This window comes from Medicago sativa, chromosome 8 (genome assembly GCF_051527215.1).
Source record: "Medicago sativa cultivar Bolivia chromosome 8, Bolivia_mono, whole genome shotgun sequence".
NCBI classification, from domain to species: Eukaryota; Viridiplantae; Streptophyta; class Magnoliopsida; order Fabales; family Fabaceae; genus Medicago; species Medicago sativa.
In genome coordinates, this window is record NC_140756.1 from 39,334,924 (window position 1) to 39,358,639 (window position 23,716).

The window sequence follows — 23,716 nt, forward strand, 5'->3', positions numbered from 1 at the left end:
AACTCTACAAATAATTACCAATGTATTATTCAACCAGAAACTTTAAAGAGGGTTGAACGATGGCAAATCAACAAGGGAAATATTGTATCAGAACAACTTTGAAGGTCCAAAAGAATCAATCATACTTGCCTAAGTATTCAAATGTAAATTATTGATGTCTAAACAAGATATAAAACCAAGTTGTAGAATATATCAACCAATAGAGATATCACAATTCCAAAGAAACAATATGACTCAAAATGAAGACCAATTCAGGAAAAACAAATGCAAGTGAACAAGAACAAATGCAAGAGGTTAAATTTCAAATAGGATCACATCATGCCATATGATACTAGAACGATATCGCTTAGCAAAACAATCACCCATTAGCAAAGACGTCAGTCATATCTTACTATATCAGCTTAATAGTCCATTCCAAAAAGTCAGTCATATATTGCCTTAATTACTCGCAATTCTCAAGTGTAGTGCAGCAAATACAACTGAATTGGAAAATTTTGATTTAATTGGTACCCCACCTACATTTAAACCAAACATTGTCTTCAATGTTAACTACTAGTAGCAAAAAAAAAAAAAAATAGAACCATCATCTAAAAGAAAAAGAACGACACTTCCCTGAGATTCACACAAACTAAAAAAAAGGACAAATCACTGAGTTGGAGGTTGGGGGATTTGACCATCCATAATGCGGAATAGCTCATCAAAGCGCTGGTGTACAGCAGTCTCAATACGCTCTTGGCTCGCTTCAATGCGTTGTTGGCTTGCTTCGATACGCTGCTGGCGCGCCTCAATACGGTCCAAACGTGCTACTATGTCCACCAAATCAGGAGGAGGAGGTGCAGGCACATTAGCAGCAGGGGCAGCAGATCGAAAAGTACTGACCTTATTAGTTGGACGCGCTCTTTTGGTGCCCATGGTACCTGAAAAGAAGAGGGACTATATATCAACTCAACACATGGAAATAGGATTCTCGAAAAACAAAATTAACACTACCATTTGAGCAATAAGCTACAAGAACCGAAGCTAGAAAAACTATGCATAAATGGGAATGATAAACTCAATCCTGATTACCATCTCCCAAACAGACCACAAAATTCAGTCACAGAATAATACAAAAAACAGGAAAGCACTTAGATTCTGTTATGCTAACTAGAGAGCTCACAAATCAGTCACAATGTCATAAACCCTAAAGAGTGCAACCACAAATCAATCAATAGCCATCATCACAGTCCATACATCATCAACTCTCACTCAACAGATGGCACAACCTTCACCGCCTCGTCATCTCACCTTCGCCACCTCTATATCAAAACCATCTCTAGCAAAAACATAGTTACAAACATCTCTCACCTTACAAGTCGGTTTTACAATATTCCATCAAACCCAATTTAAACTTTAAGAAATTAGGCCACCTGTTATAACTTATAGGGCAATACACTCCACATGTCCATGCACGAGGGTGGTGCAGTTGAGTTAGGTTCAATCTTCTAAGTCTCATTTAACCTTCCACGCCATGCATTTTCCACTTTATAAACTCAATTCATGGGAATAGGATTTGCGAAAACTAAACTACCATATGAACGAACAATAAGCTATAAGAATCAAAGCCAAAAAAACAACACACAAATGGGCATAATAAACAATGCAAAGGATATAGAGTAATGAGCGCTCAAATCCCGATTACCATCCCCCAATGGATCCTCAAAATTCAGCCACACACACAGAATAACACACAACAGGAAATCGCTAACTCTGTTAATACAAATCTATGAAGCACGACACGCGTGTCAGACACGTGTCATGTCCGACACCAACACGACACCGACCCATAATTACACTTAATTATGTGATTTTCTCAAATTATTAGAGGTGTCAGTGTGTCAGTGTCGTGTACAGTGTCCGTATCCATGCTTCATAGATACAAATCAGTATCATGTTCACAATCAGTAACAATCATCCCTAAGCATTTCCTCGTATATTGAATCCACTACCCTATCTACCCTATCCAATCAACACATTCACTTCACACACATGTTTATCCTTTAAAGACCCATTACCCTAAACCCAACATATATTAAGGAAAAACCCTAATTTTTCCAATTTCTCCAAAATGAGACATGCAAAGGGTTGGTTGTGAATCAACCTTCTTAACCCTAACAAAGCGGAAGAAAAAAACGAGAAAAAAAAAATGAAAATGAAAAAGAAGAAGCAAACCAGGATAGTGATGGTGGAGAAAGACCGGTGCGGATGTTGGACGGTCTGTGAAAAGAGCGGACTGGGTGGCCGCCGACGAGGGAAGACGGTTGGAGAAAACCAGCGGATCTGGGGGCGTTCCGGCGAAGGAAGAAAAGTGGAGACGGAGGTTGATGGAGGTGTTCCGGCGAGGGTAAAATGAGGAAGGTGAAATATGGGTTGGGGTTTTGTAAGAAAAGAGAGAAGTAGAAGGGACAAGGGGATTTGAATAGGTTTTTAACCTAAATCAATGAATGTATTGCAATAATACTGTTTCGTCATGGCACCGGTTAATATGGACTTTATGTGGCAATACAGTAAATTCTCATTCAATTTTGTCAAAAAAAAAAAAGTAAATTCTCATTCATTGTTTCCAAAAAATACTTTTGTGAAATGTCAAAAAGATCCTTAAGGTATTGGTTAAAAGAATAAATATATCCTTCTCAACAAAAATGTAAAAAAATATAGATTTTATTAACATGTACTGGTTAAAGAATTTAAAAATAGAAATTTCATCTTAAAAATATAAATTACTACTTTTGGTCAAGTAATAATTATACCATTTTTTAATTTTTAATAAAACTTACTTATTTCAAAAATGGAATATATTAAAAACACAAGAGAGTTCTCAAGCATAAGGTGTGCTAGAGACCGCTCAAAAGTATACAAGGCTACAGAAAGGGAAAAAAAGTAGGTTAGCCAATGCCCAAATAAACAAAAGGGCTTGACCACCACATATGAAAATTATGCCGAATAGAATTATAAAACGTCTTCATCCACCAAAAGGAACTTAATTTGACTTTCTTTACCAATTGATGAATGGGACTCTCTGAATTTCTGAAAACCCGACAATTTCTTTCATTCCACACAATCCACACACAACATAACCAAATAAGTTGGAGAAATGCACGACGAGTACGCAAGCCACTCGCGGAGTAATCAAACTGATAAAAATGCTCTGTCACTCGAGAAGGCTCGGCTGAGGTTATTCCCAACCAGGACCGAATGTGTCCCCACACAGCTGCAAAAAACAGACAGGAAATAAACAAATGTTGAACTGACTAGACATCGTCGCATCCCGCCACACAATGTTGATTACCGTGAGCAATAACACCACGAGCGAACAAATTATCCTTCGTCGGCAATCAATTCCATAGGAGGCGCCACGTGAGAACAGAGACCTTCAAAGGAACCTGTTTGTGTCAAATTAATTCTGATGTAAAATTTTGGATAGATCTCGTAGTACTCAGGCACATGTGTGATGTTTAGTTGGCTGCCCTTATTTGTCTTGGGAATATTAAGTTGATCCTGAATTTACTCTTATTTCTTTGTTTTAGAGCAACCACATCTTCACCTATATAAGTGTGACCTTGCGTATACTGACTTGAACGTCAAAGTGCTAATATATCTGCATGCACCATTCTCCTCCATCATAGAGGCATGCTCTCCACCATAACGAAAACTATTATGGTTATTTGTTACACATTCAAGGACAAAAAAGATTAATGTTATAGAATTTTATTGTATTTGGTATACAGTACGATCGCATTACACATATATTGTTGCAACCTTGCATACAATACAATACAATATTCCCATGTTCAATAAAATTCACAGCAAATACAATAAAATTCTATAACAATAACCATTTTGGTCAGTGAATGTGTAACAAAATAATTAAATGTGTAACAAATAACCACAATAGATAATTTGTAACAAATAACCACAATATTTGAATCAATTTGTAACAAATAAATAATTAAATGTGTAACAAATAACCACAATAAAATTCAAAGCAATTTGTATTGAGCATAATAAATAATTGATCTTTTAATCCCTCAAAAGAAATGAAAGTGTTCATATTTGAAGGATTGTTGTATTGGTTAAAAATGATGTGGCATGATAGATGTAATGGATGATAATTAAAAATAAAATGTTAGACGCATTTAATAATTAAGAAAAAACACTTGTCATTTTATAATAAAAAACTGACTTACACTTCATAACTGAGGTGATATTGCAAGTAAAGACAAATTCATGCATTTCCCTAACAGTAGAAGAGTACAATGTAACGCTCATTTGATTGCATGTTAAATCATGAACGGCAATGAATCTCATCAACTAATTTCATAAGAAAACGCACGAATAAGTCATAAAACTACTAAATGATATCTCATTGAATGAAGACATTAGAAGACATGTCTATGAGTTTGGGAAAGATGCAGCAAAGTTAACATAAATTATTCTTATTTCTTAACTAGTTCCTATTCCTATGGTATTTCAGCCCCACCAAACTGGTCAACATGTTTCCCAGTGCACCCCTAGGGCAAGAGTTGCCCATCATCATCATCATTAGATTTGAATATAACCCAACCTTCACACCTTGTATACATAACTGAAAGGGAACATCATGGGAATCAAATATCTTCCTAAACCTGTACATGCTAACCACTAGTGTGTCTACGAAAAGTCTCATGGAGTAATAAATTAAGCTCCCCCCGTCGTAAATAAAATAAAAGACATGAGGAACAAATCAAACTGAGTATTTCATGATATATGAAGAGCCTGAAAGTAAAATATATCACAAATGCCAACACATTCTCATGGAATCATCAGTATCGCCGCCACAGATGCAACTTGCATTTTCCAGTTTTAGACTGCTACAAAATGTACTTGAACAGATGCAAGGTAAGCGGCACATTTGATGTGACATTAAACCCAAAAAACCATTATCATCAGAAGAAATCTCTACACTATCAACTAAGCACTGTCTCCGAGTTCACATGACTATTACTACTGCTCCCAGCATAGCTGTTAAATCCAGCCACAGGCGAAGAGCGCTGAGCGAAATCTAGTAATAACTTTATCTGCCGGTCGTTGGTGTGAGGAAGACTTGCACGCAAGAGCTCAACAGGCATTTCCTTACTAACTACTTTAGCAGCATCTGATCCAATCGCAGCCACATTTTGTTCCCCTTGTATAACCAGTGACTGCATGATACTCTGGTACTTATTCATGCAATACTTTGTGAGGAGATCAAAAAATTCATCAAATGAGCCCTGCCAAAATGAACGATTTCCCAATTTTTTGTTCGAAGCAGCTTGAGAACCAGTTAGAAGTTCGGTAGCGGTCTCGAGAACAGATACTAAAACAAGGGAAGCACCATCTCCAGCAGGACTTCCGAGGGGGCGCAGAGGAGGAGGCTCTGAGGAACAAACCACTGCTGCAAGACAAGCACCAAGAGAACCAAGATCCATTCCTTCGATACACTGACAAACAACCATAGCAAGATCACTGGCAGTCTCTGCTGCTGCTGAATCAGAGGGGATACTACCGAATAAAAATCTTAAATGACGAAATATAGCCATGCAGACAATCCGCACAAGCTCACTACCAGGATCAAGCAACCGAAGATACTTCGCTAGGAGCTTCCGTCCCTTGGAAATAGATGCTAGTCGTAAGAAGACAAGGTCATCCTTGGCAGTAAGACCAGCTTTGTGTCCATTCTTTCCTAGTGGGTCCACGAGATGAAGTGATGTTGCTAGTCCTTCCAAAAGGACATTCCTTCTTCTTGTGAATTGAGTTCCACCATCTTGTAGAAGATTGCACTTAAGGAAACGATCAATATCATCTACATCGAGGAGAAGACAGAGACCATCCTCAATAGTGATTCTGGCTGCGAACAATGGCTCCTGCTCAAGGGACTTCTCTGAAATAATTCGCTCAGAGCCACCACTGGCAGAGGAGTTTGGAGGATCAGCTTCAAGAAGAGGGCGAGGCTGACGAATGGGCAAGTACGAAATCCTCCCTATAGTATCAACCTGAAGAAACCTGTGTGGCTCAGTATTGGCACGGGCTCGTGAAGAAAGATCCTTCATTTTGGTTGGGCAAAATGAAAATTTAAATTTAGCCCCAGAAGGTTTTTTTGCAAGAGAAGCTTGGTGATAATAATCATCAATATAGGGGTCATTAAAATGAGTAACAGCAGCAAGCTGCATTTTAAGAATACTCTCAATTTCTTCGCTAGACATATACTTTGACCTGAACTGTATTGAACAACTTTCGCTTTTCTGGCTACTGGCATTAGAACCCTGTTGAGAGACCCGATGTTTACGGGTTGGTTTTTGTCTATTCTCTCTAACGGATGATCCAGACGGAAGATGGTGATTAAATAAATGGGGCTGTAAACCTGACATTAAGCCAGCTGACGCTTGAACAGGATAATGCAATCTGTGCTGCTGTTGCTGCAACTGAGGCAGTAAGTGAGGAGACACTGATCCATTATGATGGTATAGTTGTTGCTGCAACATATTATTCAGAAGGTTTGAATTATCTCCAAGATACAACCCTGTTTGGTTGATCCATTGATTCTGGATTCGATTATTGAGAGGGGAGCCAGTATTAAATTGGGCTAAGTTTCCACCAAGATGCGGCTCATATTTTGGTCCACCCAAGTGTGACACTGAATTGAATAGATGAGAGCGATTTTGTGATGACAATGCCATGTGAGCTCCCCCAGCATAAGGAATGTTCAACTGGCCTGTACTGTAATTTGGAGAAGATTGTTGAGACCTACCCCCAGGGGGAGGATAAGAAGTAAATGAAGACTTTGGTGCCAAAATTGGTTCACTCAAAAAACGATGAAGCTCTTGTTGCTTGTCAGGATATGAAGATGTTCTATGCAAGGGCATCGGTCCTTCTTTGTGTGAAATGGAGGAATGTGGATGCGACGACCATCTCCTGTCATCATCAACAGTTTCACTATCATACAACTGTTGATCAAACCAGTTAGGAACAGGTTCACTAGAGCGATGTTGGAGTTGGTGTTGCAGCTGCCGTTGCTGCTCAGGATAGGAAGACGTTCTGTACAAGGGCTTTGATTCTTGTATATGAGCAACAGAAGAATGTGGATGTGAGGACCATCGTTTGCCATCCAGAGAACCTTCGTCAACCCAGTAGGGAACATCATCCCTCTGTGACCATTCAGAAGCAGAGGAATCTGTAAAAAAAAAAGAAAAAAAATATTCGATAAATAATTAAGTGAAGAATGACAAAAACAAAAAATAAAAAAATCAAACAATTGAAGCAAGATTCCATGCATAAAAGGGGATATAATGCAGCTATAAAGCCTAAATATAAATTTCACTTAGATGCATCGTCTCCAAGTTGAAACTCCAAAATGTTATCTAACAAATTATCCATTAACCTGACTGGTGTATATCTATGTCTCTTAGAGCATCAAACTTCAAGAAGAAAAAAAGTTTACACACACCTACAGACCTTATGAATGACCACAAAACAAGGCAATTTCCCAGACGAAATATTATTATTACTAAAAAGTAAAAACCAGGACAAAACTTGTTGAAATCATTGAGGTATGACCCAACATTTTTCTGACTCTTTCTTTCGGAAATAGAACCTTCTCCACTTGTAAAACCATTAAAACTACAAGCTAGCTTGCAGCACCCACCCAAAGGCTTTCCACTTGTAAAGATACGTGTTTGGACAGTTTCTAAATCAATGCTTGTAAAGCTTGAGATTTCTTAATAACGTATATGCACGTACATAGAATTTATAGCAGACACCCAAAAAAAAAATTCGATAAATAACCATAAAAAGAAGAAACCACAACTACAGATTATTTTTTAAAAAAAATTAATAAAATCACAAGAATCTGGTATCACACCGTAAACCAATTTCCCCTTGATTTCGAAGACCCAAAATGACATATTAAGAATTTCACACTCTGCATTCTGAATAGGGAGAAAACCAAGTGTGGTAGGTGTGTCCCATATAGAGGGGAGAGAAAAAGGACAAGTTATCAAGTAAGAATTTTTAGGGTGAGTACTGCAAATGGTTTAATAGTTCTGACAAATTAACAATGAATTTTAAGTAGGTTTTCAGAAAATAATGGTACAAAAAAATTCTTTGACAACACAAGATTTTAGTACTAGATGTGACACTTTAAAGCCCCAAAGTAGTTTTTAACACATTCAGTTCCCACCCTAAGCACCTCAAGTGCTGAAAAATGTAATTTTACAAAAAAATTGATGAAGATAAATAACAGCTTATTAGATAAAAGAACAAGCAAACAGCTGAATTTATTGTATAATTGCTTACTCACTTTCTCTTGACACCCGATCACCGATAACTCCTGCACTTTTTGGTCCACTAACAATTTTGTTCAACTGAAATATATCAATTTGTTCAATATTAGTATCAGTTTACATAAAATATCAAACAACTTTTGAATCACAGAAAAAATGTGCTAATTGTTTCCAGAACATTAAAGTAAAGGGAAATAAGGGAAGAGAGAAAATAAAAAGTTAAAACAAAAAAACACTCTAGCTTTTTATTGTTTTCTTGTTCTGAAAACTAGATAGATATTAACAAATTTTGAGAATAAACAATTAGAACACACTCAAACAAGTTTTTATTTTGTTTTCTATATTTTTTTTTAAATGAAAATTGTTTTCTATATTTAAAAAATAAAAATAAAAAAACAGTACTCAAACAGAATATAACGTTTTCTGGCTGCTTGATGTTGCCGGAGTTGGTTAGTAAATTTGGTTCACTATAATCATGTTCACAATCAAAGAATTGCAAGAAGAAAAATAAACATCAAATTTAAGTGCAATCCCTTATCAATCAACAGTAAGTTATTGGCCTGCTTCTACAGGCAACACAGATAATTCCTTATCAATCAAGTTTACCACTATCAAAACTGCATTTATAGCAGTTTCACTTACAGACACATTGATTGAAATACTCTAGTACATCTTATTATATTTTCACTGTGTTTAGATATCTGTTTAATAGGATTACTTATCCTCCACTAACTGTACCTTATTTCTATCCTGTCTATTTTATTTTTTAATAAAAAGAATACACTATAGTACATAATTTTTTAGTTAAGAGAAGGCATCCCAAGAAAAAAAATCACCAACATACTAATCTATAATTAATCTACCAAAAATCTCAAGCATTTTGAGAAAGCACTAAATGTCATATTTTCATATCCATACCTTCGAAAAAGTGGTTGTGAGATCATCAATATCAGAAAGAGACCTTACATCATCCGTCTGCAATGTGGAAAAGTACATTATCATCTCTTCAGTATTAAATCACTCATAAGAGTAAGATTACTCATGTTTGTCCTTTAGGCAGAACACACAGAGGGCAGAATCGGTTGACTTGACCATCAAAGCAGGGAAAACATTCGTTATCAAATTTCAAAATGTTGAGGATTTACATCGATGGTCAGCCAGATAAAATTCAAATATAACATTTGGTAACAATAGTCAATAACTGCTGCAAATTATGGATATAATCCAATGCTTTGGAAATATGCTTTGGGAAAATGGATGTGAATGAAAGATTGATCAAGTATAACAGTTGGTGCATTGATACTTTGGCAAAACTATGAACGGAAGATTCGTCAAAATCAAAAGTTGGGGATAATTGAATTTTATCTATAATCTATAATTAGCAATGTTTGAACGATAACACGAAGAAAACATACACAGTTAAATTATAAGCAAGAGATCAAAATGTTTATAACTTAAAACATGGTAACCACATTAAATTTGAAATTAGAAAAAATGTGGTTAGGAGATTGAAAAAACAACCTCTTCTTCATTGTGAAAAAACTCCTCCTCGTTGAACGTAACAGAAGGGATATAATCATTTACATCATCTAACCCCCCCAACTCAACTTCCTCGGCAACATCTTTACCAAAGAATGCATATTGTGATGCATCAAATAATGCACCATCTGCATAACAACAGAAAATTGAATCAATTGACAATTTCATAACTGTTAAACATAACATAAAGTTAACACATTCCAATAAGTCAAGAAAAATAATGAACAAGAACCTATGAAGCACGGATACAAACACGGACAGACACCTCAACATAGATGACAATTTGAGAATATGACATAATTCGATGTAATCACATGTCTCGGTATCAGGTACTGACACAAGTACGACACGGCTTTTACTAAATTAAACCCTATTAATCCAAAATCACTGTTTCATAGTAAAAAGTTCAAAATCAAGAACCCTATAATGCAGTAACATCTATAATCTTCATATCAGCTAACAAATCAAAATAAATACTATTATGATTACTTCAGTTCAAACATTACAATCAAAATTAACAAAACACTTAACTCTACTAGTGCCATGCAAGAACAATAATCAAAATATCAAATTTCTCGGTAAAAACAGATCTACATGCAAGACCCTAATCAAACAACAAACAACAGCAAAAACAAAAACAAAAACAAAAACAAAAACAAAAACAAAAACAAAAACAAAAACAAAAGCAAAAAATTTACAACAAAGACAATAACCCCATAAAGTAAAAACTACAAAAAAATCAAATTTTTTTTGATAAAAATCGAACCTTTAGTAAGATTTCCCAAAAGATTAAGATCTTGGTTGTTGGAAGCAACAAGAGAATCAACAGCAGCAGCATTAAACACGTCCATCCATAAAAGGGTAACAGAAAAACGCAAGAATGAAGAAGAAGATTAGGGTAAATTGCTGGTCTCAGAGTTTGTGAGCTACTATATAGAATTGTGATTGTGATTGTGATGATTAGGGTTAATATATGTATGAATGTGAATGAAGGATCGAAGAAAGAGAGAATTGATTTCTAGAGAGAGAGAGAGAGAGAACCCTACAAAGGGTAGGGTGAATTATGCTTCAGGTAGCGTAAATCACTTTATATTTCTTTTTTAATTATTATTTTTGACAGATTTGTTATTTTTTTATTATTTATTTATTTATAACTTAATTAAAGTGTATATGTATATTGACTTTAAAAAAACAAAACTTAATTAAAAATTAAAATATAATTTATTAAAAAAAAACTTAATTAAAATATATTATGCATTCAATAATGTTTTGTCACGTCAACATCAATTAATGAATATGACAACTTGAAATATGTTTTTATATTCATTAATCGTTAATTGACATGAAAAACATGATATTGTCATTGTATGTTTATGTTTAAAAAAAAATTTATATATAAAATGTGTTTGATTTGTAAAATTGTTTTAAAGACAGAACAAACTACAAACAAGAGACGTGACAAAAATTGAAACTATGGTCCGTTTTTTTTTTTTAAGAATGAAACTATTGTCATTTATTAAACTACAGCATAACTTTTTGTCCTACGTATAAATTGTTTAAAGGGTCATGCTAACTGGTGCTCCCGGGACACTGGTTAAGGATGTCAAAAAAGGAAATTATTACCATAAAAGGAAATATTTTTTACTTTTTAAGTATTAATTACATAATTTTCAATGCAATAACTACTATATAATTTTTTTTAGCATCCTTAATCAGTGCACCGGGGGCACTGGTTAGCATTTTTCTTGTTTAAAATACTAAAATAGCATTTTGCCTACTATAAAGTATTCAATACATAAAGTTTTGTTTTGTGTTGTTATGTTTTATGTTGTGTTATTATGTTTTATATTGATGTTTTATGTTGTGTTATTATGTTTTATATTGATCTGACAAGTATTTACTATTTAACGGATCAAATGCATTCACATTGTTGTGATATCTTTTAATGTCTATTTTTAAGGAAATTTTTTAAGTCTTTTAAATTACTCTCCGATTTTTTTTATAAGATAGTTGAGTCAACAAATTTGATGTATCTGGACTAAATTTTTAACCAGATACATTAATATTTGTTGACTCAACATTCTCTTGCAAACAAGACCGAAAGAGTATACAAATTAGCATATTCTTTTTTCCTTACATAAATATGAGTTGTCATATTTATTGATTGATGATGTGGGAACGCTAAATCTTTAGATGCATGTAAAAAGAAATTTGTATACAAATTAAATTCTTCTCTCTTGAGGATATTCTTCAATTCTTTTTAAAAATAATTTGAACATTTTGATTTTTAGTCTGAATATATTTATTACGGCAATTAAGTAAATTTAATTAGTGTTATTTCAAATTTTTGGTCAAAAAAAAATAATTAGTACTCCCTCCGTTCTAAAATATAAGCAAAAAAAACATTTACTAAGAAAATCAATCATTCTTCATTGATCACTCTAAATTTTATCAAATAAAATTACAATATTCCTAATTTACCCTTACACACATTGAAAACAAAAACACTTCATCAGTGGCACATTATTAATCAAGTGTACTATTTGTATTCCATGCAACTATCCCACTACCACCTGGTCTTAATGACAAATACTTGTAATCTGCATCACCAACTGAAATCAAAACTTCTAATATTATCCTCCTTTTAATGAAATTTTTTTAATGGATTTTATACCCGCTAAATGAAAATTATCATTCCCGCCTATTAAATTAAAATTTCACCTTTAAATAGCTAGTGAACTATCCAGTTTTTCTTATGTCAATTTAACAAACATGCCTTTAGAAATTGATTTAAACATGCCTTTAGATATTGATTTAAACATGCCTTTCCAATGATTGTGAAATTAATGAGAACATCTGTAATGCAAATTTAGAAGCTCAACCTGATCCAAATGATGAAGGAGGTGACGAGGAAAACAGCGAGACTGTAATTAGCGGCGGAGGTACTGCAGTTTTAGAAGCTCAACATGATCTAAATGATGAAGGAGGTGCTGCAATTTCAGAAGATGAACATGATGGTGATGATGAATTCGACGAAGGCGACATGGCAGTTACCGCAGGTATTGCAGTAGTTATTTTTTGTTGATACATTTTTTATAAAGCATGTTAGATATACTACCTGCGGTATGCTCAAATTATAAAGCATTTCTTATGTTGTTTTGTATTGTTATTACTACATGTTAATCTTGTTAAATTTTTTCACATGTTAGATTTGTATTGTTATTACTACCCTTTAATCCAAAAGCAGATCTTATGGTGTTTCATATTTTAAGTTTCATGATCGTTACTACCATGTTACTACCCTGTTACATCATACTCAGATTTCATGATTGTTACTACCTTGTTATTACTACCATTGCCATTTTTAAGTTTTAAGTTATGTTTTAGTAACACGAAAGGAGTATTTGTAATGATGGTTATATCTTGTAACTTTATTTATTAAGTTTTAATTTATCTTTGATTTATCCATATGAGACAAAATCATCTAAAGGAAAGTGTTCATTTCTGAGTAATACCGAACGAGAGGCCGTTGCTCAAATATCGTTAAGTGAAAGTCATAATGGCAAGCTCAAACGTGGCACTGTGGTAAGGTTGGCTTCAACTTATTCGGTCTTTAAAGATGTCATTTATCGAGTTTTGAAACAAATACGTCAAAGCGGAGATGCTCGCCATAAAAGAAATTGTGGTAGAAAAAGCATTGAGGTTGATATGGAAAAAGTGTGTGACGTGCTGTTAGATAAGCGCAGTACATATAGAGCACTAGGACATGTCATAGGTGTTAACAAGAATATATTGCTGAGGAGCAAAAAAGAAGGGATTTTACGACGAATTGCAAGTCCATTAAAGCCACATTTGAATGAGAACAATATGAAAAGTCGTCTTAGATTTTGCTTGTCCATTCTTGATAACCAAGGTTTTTACCGACAATAAAAGAAAAATGGCCTCGTGAAAGTGTAGGTGAAACCATTTACATACAACAAGATAATGCACCATGTCATATACGTGTAAACGATGCGAAATTTTGTGCAACGGCCTCTGGAGGTGGGTTCGCTATTCGTCTGACTTGTCAACCGCCAAATTCTCCGGACTTGAATGCTTTGGACTTGGGTTATTTTAGTGCTATTCATTCTTTGCAACAAAGGGAAGTGACTAGAACAGTCAATGAGATTATCCAAGCTGTGCAAAAAGCCTTTGACACATTTTCTAGTATAGATTCAAACAAGATTTTTCTGTCACTCAAATTATGTATGATTGAGATAATGAAGGCCAAAGGAAATAATGATTACAAAGCTCCTCATATGCAAAAAGATGCGCTTTTTAGACAAGACAAACTACCCACTACCCTAAATTGTGATTGGCTCTAGGCATGGCAATGGGGCGGGGTGGGGACGGGTTTTACCTTCCCCATCCCCATACCTTATTCTCATATACTTACTCGTTACCCTACCCATACCCAACGGGGATGAGAAATCGAACCCCATCCCCGTCCCCGACGGGTCCGGGAATCCCATCCCCATCCCCGTACCCGCAGTGAATTATTTTTTAATAAAAAAAAGTTTTTTTTTCCAACCCCAATGGCAATTTTGTAAAGCATTATGTTCCCTTTAACATTTCCTTAACATAATAATTTGGTTGCTCCTTTAAAAATCAAAGGCAATTTTTATAACATGGGAATTATTAAACCAAATAACATAACATGATCTAGGATTGTGTTTCTATTTATATAAAAAGGGGTAAAAAAAATAATTTTTTACATTTGGGACGGGTATGGGTATGGGTTCGGGGTGGGTACATATAACCCCGTTACCCGTCCCATACCCGTGTTTTGAAATCGGGGAAAACCCAAACCCATACCCAAACCCAGTCAAAGCGGGGAAAACCCGACAAATCGGGGTGGGTTTGGGCGGGTACCCATGGGGACGGGTATTGTTGCCATGTCTAATTGGCTCGTAGTCACTGAAACTATGGAATACTTAAACAATGTTCATTTATGCTAATATTTTTTCCTTGTTTCAAAGTGGGACTTATTATTCTATGCTAATATTTTTTCCTTGTTTCAAAGTGATCGAGTAGGTAATTTTCTGATGGACTTCTGCTTATTTAGGTATTCAAATATTGATTGATGATGGCGTGTGGTATTGTTTGAGGAGGTTGGTGCGGAAGTTTATCGTGATCAAGCTTTGTTTGTGATCAAGATTTGTTTGGCTGATACTAGCTATGTTTTGTGTTTTTGTGAACAATGAATTGAGTTTACTACATGCAACTAATTAGCCTTAGTAAAATAAAAGAAATTGATTTGTTTTCAATTTCTTCGTACTCTTTTTGTTTGTGGTGCAGTAGTAGTATTGAACCTTGTTTTATGGTTATTTATTCTAATTTTTCTAGAATAATGAGAATTTTGTAATGCAAGAGTATAAATAGTGTTTGTGTTTATTCATCAAATACCGATAAACAAATAATAGCGACTCATAAGCTGGAGATTAGCCAATTCCATTCATTCAAATAATAGAAGAAGATACAATTCATTCAATTCCATGTAGTATCAAATTATGAATGATTAGCCAAAGATAGAAAAGAAACACACAACATAATTATTCATAGTTTGCCTTGCTTTTATTTTCAATCACGTCTAGTATTAAGAATCCACAAAAATCTTCGGCCACCAATGAACCTCTTCATTCAATTCTTCATTTTCATATCCAAAGTCCAATCTCTCTTCTGGAAATTTATTCAAATCCAAAACAACCTTGTTCAAATACAAAAACCTTATATCATAGGGTTCAATAACTTGCAAATCTAAACAATGTTTCTCCTCCCTTGCATTAGACTCACCTTCCGTTCCATTTGATGACACTGTTTGCATTTGACCCCATTATCAATTTGAGAAATTACTTCTTCTTGATCTTGGTCTCTCTCCACCTCTTTATCTAATGTGTCTTCCACAATAAGAAGTGACAAGTTCTCTGTGTCTTCTTCAATTCCCAAATCAAATGATGGTCCATCAAACAAAGGTTGGTGTCCTGTCATTTTTGTGTGATAGAGATAAAAGAAGTATATTAAAATTCAAATGGAGAAGGAAGCATGAATACTATCAAGTGATTTCAATACACTAAATAGTTGTAAATCCTGTTGATTTCAATACCGTAAACCATGATTCCAATACACTTAATTATTGTAGGTACTTAATATTAGTGGCATTCCAATTCCAATACTCCTTAAACATGCTTAGGTAATTGAACTTCAATGTTCATGCTCCATAAATGTAAAAGGGTAATTTTGGAACACTTGATTAAAATTGGTCAATATTAATTTTTTTTCTTATATTTTGGGACAAAAAAATGGCATTTTTTGCTTATATTTCAGGACGGAGGGAGTATTTTTTTTAGGAAAAGTAATTTAATTAGTGTTGATATCGGATGTAATTAAATCAAATTACTACTTAATTAATATACTTACTCTAAAAGCTTTCTAGGTTAGGCAATTGTTAAACCCTAATTCCTTTGTTAGTTTCCCTCCTTATTACCTTTATTGAATCGTGCCTTGCAAGCTATACACCTCATTAAATGATGCTTAAAGGTTTTCAAAATTTGAATTTCCCTCCCATCTTCATATGTCATAACTAAAGTGACCATTGGGTTCCTAACCACCAAACTTAATGCATCATTATATGTTTAAGCTTCCCATACTTCCTTTAACCAATCACCAGTGCTATCTTACTTTATATATATAAATGACATGCTATCTTACAAAATCACCCAACTCCTCCCATCTAATTGCTTATGCGTGAAATAAGACATAAGATAACATGTCTTACCGTGAATTCGAAACGTTGCTTGCACTCCATTGCTTGAAAGGTTTTTCATTGTATATCCATTGTTTATATGTTGTACTATGTTCAATTAAATATGAACTGCTGATTTTCCTTAACATTGTTTCAGCTCCTTTTGATCCAAATCCAACAACTTATTATATTATGAATCTATTAACAAACTAATAAACTTGGTTGTTCTCAGCCGTTTTACTTGAGATAAAACTTAACTTTTGTATCAGCTTGATTAGAAATTTATGTTTAATCAATGGTAATGTAGCAAAGGTTCAGCTATGTATGCTTTTTTTTATTTTTGTTATAAGTTAAAAATGGAAGAAATGTCTGCTTCCTTTTATTTTACGAAGATTGTGAACAAAATCATTATACATAGCTATGGTAGTAGAACCTTTGTTTTATTTGGTTTATTGTAAGAATGCAATTTAATCATATGCATTGCTTATATTAGATTCATATTTATTTTAATATTAATTTATGTTTAGATCAAGCATATTATATGTTCACCGTTATTTAATAAGGATAAGGTAAATAGTAAAAAAACATTATCTAACCATTTGGTTCATCATTAGACACCATATGTAAGGATGGCTGTGCAAAGATTAACATACTGGTATAAATATATGTGCTTATTTGAGTTATTGATACAATTAATGCAGTGGCTGCACCCTACTGTATTCAATGATACATAGAGCCATGCGTTTTGAACATACCAAGTAGAGGATGAGAGACAATCAATATAGGGTAGTTGTCACATTAAATGCATCAATGCACATTCCAACTGTCCTGCTGCACTAGAGTTGTCAAAACAGGCGGTCCGACCCGTTTAGGCCATGCCGACCGGGCAACGGGTTTTTAGGGCCGGGCTGAAAAGCCCTGTTTGAATTTGGGCTGGAAATATAGAGCCCGAGCCCGGCCCTGTACGGGCTCCCAGGCTAACTGGCCAGTCCTGACCCTTTTTCCTCTCTTTTTTTCATTCTTTAAAGACTGAACATATTGACATAAATATACACAAATAGTGAACAAAAGATAAATTAAGATCGATCCGAGAGAATACCAATTATCTATAGTAACATTAACATAAGTCACCAATTATCCAAAATGACTAAGATTCTAAATTCAAAATACAAATTATCCAGAATAACATAACAAAAGTTTTAATGATCCAAAAATTCACTCCCAACAAAGTCACTTAATCTTCAGTAAGGTTCACAACATCCACACTGTTTGATGTTTGTCCACTTCCATGAGTTTCTTCTTCTTGAACATCATTGTTGTCATCATATAATTCTACAAATTAAGAAATTTGATTGTTAAATATAGAAGCACAAACGCATGACCACTTAATTAAATGCTTGACGTATAAAGAGAAACATAAGAATAACAAAATTGGTTGAATGCTTCTTATAATAATTGCCAAACTAAAATTCTACATAACAAGACTTAACCAAGATAGTTTAGCATAATATTATTCCAACAAAACAGCCTAGCATAAGAAGTGCATAAGGCTGGAGAAACAAAGCTCAACTATTAACATATTTTTGGCAAGTTTGAAACAAAACAGATCCATCACAAAGCAAGTTTGAAACAGATCCATCACAAAGCTCAATTATTAACATACTTTTGGCTCTAGCTTTAGCACTTATATAAACAAAAAATAGGCCATAAATAAACACAGCAGCAACATATCAAATGATAGAAGCGACAAATTTTTTCACAATTTCAGCTTAAACACTTAATCAACATCACATATGCTTTGAATATGATCTGGCAGCAACATCAGCTTTCAAATAATTTATTTCTCACTAGGATTGGACTAGTTGCGATAGATTTGGATAGTTTTCATACTGTGATAAAAGTTTCATTCATTGTCACCATTGACTATATTAACTATAAAACAATTGTAAAAATGATAGAACTTTAAAAATTATACCTTCAAAACCATGTAACCAGCTACATGCGCACAAGAGAGCCTGAACAGAAACATCTTTTATTGAACTTCTATGCTTATTCACCACTCGAGCACCAATACTAAACGCAGATTCTGATGCCAGTGTTGTTATTAGAATACTCAATATATCGCAAGCCATCCTTGCAAGATTTGGACTTCTACGACTTCTTTCCTTCCAAAAAGTCAAGACATCAAATTCTGCAGATTGAGGCATCCGCGCCTCATCTAAATAAGTATCAAGTTCAGATTTTCCGATGTTGTTACTTGATTGGCTTTCATATTCCTCAAATTTCTACAAATCACCTAACCTAACCAAGTTACAAAATATTCATACAAACAAAAACAAAAAAATTAATAAAAGAATAAAATAAAGAAGGAATATATGAACTTACTTCATATGAAGATGACATAATTTGTGTTCCTCCTCCATAGCTAGTTTGGACTTGTGAAGAGCTTAGATTAGAAGGAATCTCATTCTTCATATACTCGGCAAAAAGCTTCCTCAATGTCATCCTAATATTTTTCAACTTCTCCTCAGTAGTGAGTAGGTCAAGTTTTTCATAAGCAAATTTCAAAAAGTTAAGCTTTTTGGTTGGATCAAGAACAACCCCAAATGCCAAAACATCACTATAGTCACTCCAATACTTATCAAATTTCTCCTTCATCCTTCCAGCCATTTTTTGAATCAAAGGATCTTGACTATTCAAATAAGATCTTATAAGGCACTCTATCTTCCATATTTCACCAAAGTACAAATTTGATGTAGGATATGAAGAGCCTGAAATAAAGTTGTGATATTGTAAAATGGCTTCAAAATATCACACATCGTTTCAGCCCTTCTCCACTCCTCATTTGTAGGACAACACTTAAAGTTTGAATCATGCAAACTTAAGCTATAAAAGGCACGACGATAAACAATCGCACTCTGAAGCATTATAAAAGTAGAATTTCATCGAGTAACACAATCTAATCTCAATCCGATGGTTGTATCAATATCACCAACAGTTCTAACACATTCATTGAAAAGTAGTGTTCTATTTTCTGTTACCCTCACATAAGCCACACTTTGTCTAATCTTATGCAAAGCATCACTAACTACCTTGAGTCCATCTTGAACAATGAGGTTCAAGATGTGAGCTGAGCATCTTATATAAAAAAAATTCTTCATCAAGCAACAAACTATTTGATAGCCCTAAATGTTCTTTCAAAAAGTTTTGCATACTGTTGTTTGAGGAAGCATTATCTAAAGTGATGGAAAAAAATTTCTTTTCAATGCCCCAATCATCTAACATTTCCAACACCTTCAATGCTAAATCCCACCCAGCATGTGGGGGTTCCATGTTGTTGAAACAAAAATCTTTTTGATGAATGTTTTAATGATAACAAACCTTATGGAATAAACACTAAGTTTTATGAATGGTGATCTACTAATGTTTGCACTTGAGTTTTTTCACAGAAGTTGACAAGAAAGAAGTCTCTTACAAGTGCATGTATATACTCATTGAAAGAATACCAAAACAGTAGTATCACAATCTCAAAGAAGATATAAAAAGAATATTGTTTGAATCAAATGAGTGTTGATTGAAGATTCAACAAGAAGATGAAGTTTATGATCAATTGACTCATCCTCATCACCACATGGTTTTCAACAAAGCCTTAAAGATTCGAGGAATAAAGGGTTAATATTTGAAATGAATGATCTTCAAATATCTTCTAAAAGAGTTTAAGAAAAAGGCACAAAAGTTTCATTCAAGAGAATGATTGAATGCATGCCTAAAACTAAAACATCTCAAAGATACTCAATGGAGAAGAAACATTGAGATAAATCACATCATCAACAAATTAATTCAAGGTTAATTAACTGAGAATGTATTTTCATCTCATATAGAAGAAAACATTATCAACTCTGATGAAAGAATGTTCTCATGATGAGGATTCATATTACACTTGAAATTATTCTCATCATTTCATCAAAATGATTGAAATCGACTTTGAAGAGAAACCAATTCATGAATAAATTATTTATCAAGTCATTCATTAATGATATTGATATCAAAGAAGAAAATTCATGATCATATGCTTAGAGATTATATCATAAAAGATTTATGATGGTCCAAGAATCTTACATCACTATTCAAGATATGATTTGAAGGATAGAAATCAATCAAAGAAATTTTGACTTTGAGAAATGTTTCTCATGTTCCTACAAATATCATTCTTGTCATACAAAGTGAAGAAAACATCATTATTTGATGTTTTAAAAGATAACAAAAATATTACAATTATTATTTTGTTATCCACTAATGTGTTTTGTGAGAAAGTTTCAGTGAGAATAATCTGGAGAACGTTCTGGTCACTGTTCACAAAGCAAATAAATAATTCTCGTCAATAGACAAGTCATCAAAATGGGAAGCATGACATAAATCCAATACAAGAATTTGTCTTGGGCCTTAATGATTTTTGATCCATTTGAAGCAAAGCCCATTAAGGAATATGTCTCCAAAGTTACTACCATATGACATCATCAAAGACATCATCTTATGACATCACGCGATGACATCAAGATTACATCATCATAAGTGGCTTCCAAGCTTCTACAATCAAGAGAACAGCTGGTTGCACTTTTACAACTCATTACAGCTAGCAAAAGCGTGTCAAATATTTCTCAAGTCTAGCTGCATGCAGAGAACGTTCTGGAGAACGTTCTGCAAGTGCAAAATTTCATGCTTTCTCTCCAAGCAACTAAAGGAAGCACATTCTACATAGAAAAACGTGTCCCAACAGCTCTTTTATGCAGTGGGCAGCAAGTCTCTCATTCCTATAAATAGAGGAAGGCTATGAAGGTTAAAAGCAAGAGTTTTGATAAAAGCTTTGATATCTCTCTCTCAAAGCTAAAGAAATCAATCTCTTCATCAATCTTTCAACAAACACAAAGCAAACTCCATAATCTTTCACTATATTTTATCTTTATCTCATTTAATTGAGAACATCTTTTTGAGTTTGTATTTGTAAAAGGATAGTTTGTTTGAGACGCAAAGATCCAAACAACATCCTACAATTTTTTTTGTTTGAGACGAAAGATCCAAACAATCATCCTACAAAGAGAAACCTAGATCTCAAGTCTATTGGGCTTAATAGTTTGAGATAGGAAAGTTCCAACCTTTCTTGTGTGATCAAGAATTGTAGAAGCCTGCTGAGGTTGATAATACAGGTGTACTGGACTGATCTGGTGTGATCAAGACTTTATAGTGTTGGTTAGAAGTTTCTACCAACTGTATACTATAGTGGATAATCTCAAACGAAGTGTGGGGACTGGAAGTAGCCGGCTTTGGTGAACCAGGATAATTCTCCTGTGTTATTCTTCTTTCTCTTTCTCTTTTATTTTTACACTATATACACACACTATCACTTCTAACTAACTTTCCAGAGTTCTCTGGTCCTTCTATTGCTTTATTTATTCTAATCATATATCCAGAGTTCTCTGGTCACTTTATTGCTTTATTTATTTCAGTTATATATCCAGAGTTCTCTGGTCACTATATCGCTTTATTTATTTCAGTTATATATCCAGAGTACTCTGGTCACTTTACTGCTTTATTTATTTCAGTTACTCATTCCAGAATCTTCTGGTCCTTGTATTACTTTATTCATTTCAGTTATATAATCCAGAGTTCTCTGGTCCTGTTCATTTATTACTTAATTATTTATTTAAGTTATATTATTACCTGCTTAACCCTTACCAAGAATTTTCGTGAGTAATTATTTTCTTTCAGAATTAAAATTAAAAAGGGTCACAATTCAAACCCCCCTTTCTTGTGACTATTTCTTCCACTTCACATGTGAGCAAATGCTAAAATCTTACTTTGCAATTTCCAATTCACATCAGCATAATGAGCAGTTAAAGAAATATAACCTTCATTCATGCATGCGGTCCAACAATCAGATGTCAAGCAAACTCTCCCACGAATTTGAGCTAACTGTGATTTCAACTTTTGTTTCTCATCACCATAAACATTCAATATCTCTTTGGCTATAATATTTCTACTAACAAAAACACAATCATCATTCAAAAAATTATGGTATTCTCTAAAGACCCTCCACTCAACCATATTAAATGGTGCACCATGTGTAATCATGATTCTAGCTAAAATTTCTCGATTAAACATAGGGTCAATCTTTTTCTTTCTCAATTTTCCTTCAGCATCAATCATCATTTCACACATATCATGATTTCTAATAGACTTTCTACAACTAAGTCTATGACGCTTCAAATGACTAGTTCTGTTGCCTGATTCACAAGTCAATAACTTTTCACACCCCTTGCATTTACATTTCTCTACTCCTTCTACAATACCAACTTTCACAAAATATTGCCTTACCCTTGCCCTTAGCCTTGTCCTTGTCCTTAGCCTTGCCCTTACGCTTCTTATTCTTCAGTTTAGAAGACACTTCTTGTGCATTTTCATCAAATCGTGGTACCGGTGGAATTTCCTTAGCTTGGCTCTCAATTTCCCCATCAACGCACATTTCATGACTATCACTATCCGTATCCGCCATATTTCAAGCACAAATAGATTGTAATTCCTACAATATTATATGACAAATTATAAGTCAAACTAAATGTAGAATAACGACATCTAAACCAGAAAATCAATCATTAAAGATCATATAAACAATCAATTCATGATGAGAAGTTGTCTTTCATATCTACTGTCTTTCATAAATAGTAAGACCTTTGTGCTTATGCAATGCTGTTAGCAGGTGTTCATGTGCTGCTCCCAATGAATTGAATCCAAGGGAACTTGATGATCTTTTGAGAATGAACAACGGTATTTCTCTATTTCTTGCTTTAAGTTAAATACGCGATATGCTTTTATGGTTACTACTGATCAATAAATACTAGTAGTAAATTGTACTATCTTCAATTAGTTGACAAACCTAAGTAAAAATGATTCAAAGATAACTAACAAAAATTATAACAAAGCTAAAACTTCTCATACTAAGTAACTAACTAAAATAGTATTCTTCGAACATGCTTATGCAGAAGAAATCCTAATATTGTCAGTT

At 33.9% G+C, this 23,716-nt stretch overlaps 1 protein-coding gene and 2 long non-coding RNA genes across 3 annotated transcripts; all 3 read right to left on the bottom strand.

Annotated features, from left to right (window-relative positions):
* Positions 1-365: 365 nt before the first annotated feature.
* LOC146899015 (uncharacterized) lies at positions 366-2,509 on the bottom strand. Its single transcript, XR_015022569.1, has 2 exons — positions 2,212-2,509; positions 366-917 (listed from the first exon to the last, which is right to left on the bottom strand). It is a non-coding gene; the product is annotated as an uncharacterized LOC146899015 (long non-coding RNA).
* Positions 2,510-4,375: 1,866 nt separating this feature from the next.
* On the bottom strand, positions 4,376-10,933 carry LOC146899016 (protein PAT1 homolog). Its single transcript, XM_085738969.1, has 5 exons — positions 10,642-10,933; positions 9,858-10,003; positions 9,255-9,311; positions 8,354-8,417; positions 4,376-7,228 (listed from the first exon to the last, which is right to left on the bottom strand). The coding sequence occupies exons 1-5, from the start codon at positions 10,724-10,726 to the stop codon at positions 4,986-4,988; spliced, it is 2,595 nt and encodes an 864-aa protein (XP_085595095.1). The 5' UTR covers positions 10,727-10,933; the 3' UTR covers positions 4,376-4,985.
* A 6,781-nt stretch (positions 10,934-17,714) lies between these two features.
* On the bottom strand, positions 17,715-23,229 carry LOC146899017 (uncharacterized). The gene is made up of 2 exons (XR_015021260.1): positions 23,097-23,229; positions 17,715-17,988 (listed from the first exon to the last, which is right to left on the bottom strand). It is a non-coding gene; the product is annotated as an uncharacterized LOC146899017 (long non-coding RNA).
* Between the last annotated feature and the right edge of the window lie 487 nt (positions 23,230-23,716).

What these genes read in the sequence shown, in the direction of transcription:
- LOC146899016 (XM_085738969.1), bottom strand. Translation starts at nt 10,726, where the DNA reads ATGGACGTGTTTAATGCTGCTGCTGTTGATTCTCTTGTTGCTTCCAAC. An exon ending in TTTTTCACAATGAAGAAGAG is followed by an intron (nt 9,312 to 9,857) that starts GTTGTTTTTTCA and finishes TCCACATTGCAG; the next exon opens with ACGGATGATGTAAGGTCTCT. An exon ending in TGATCGGGTGTCAAGAGAAA is followed by an intron (nt 7,229 to 8,353) that starts GTGAGTAAGCAA and finishes TTTTTTTTACAG; the next exon opens with ATTCCTCTGCTTCTGAATGG.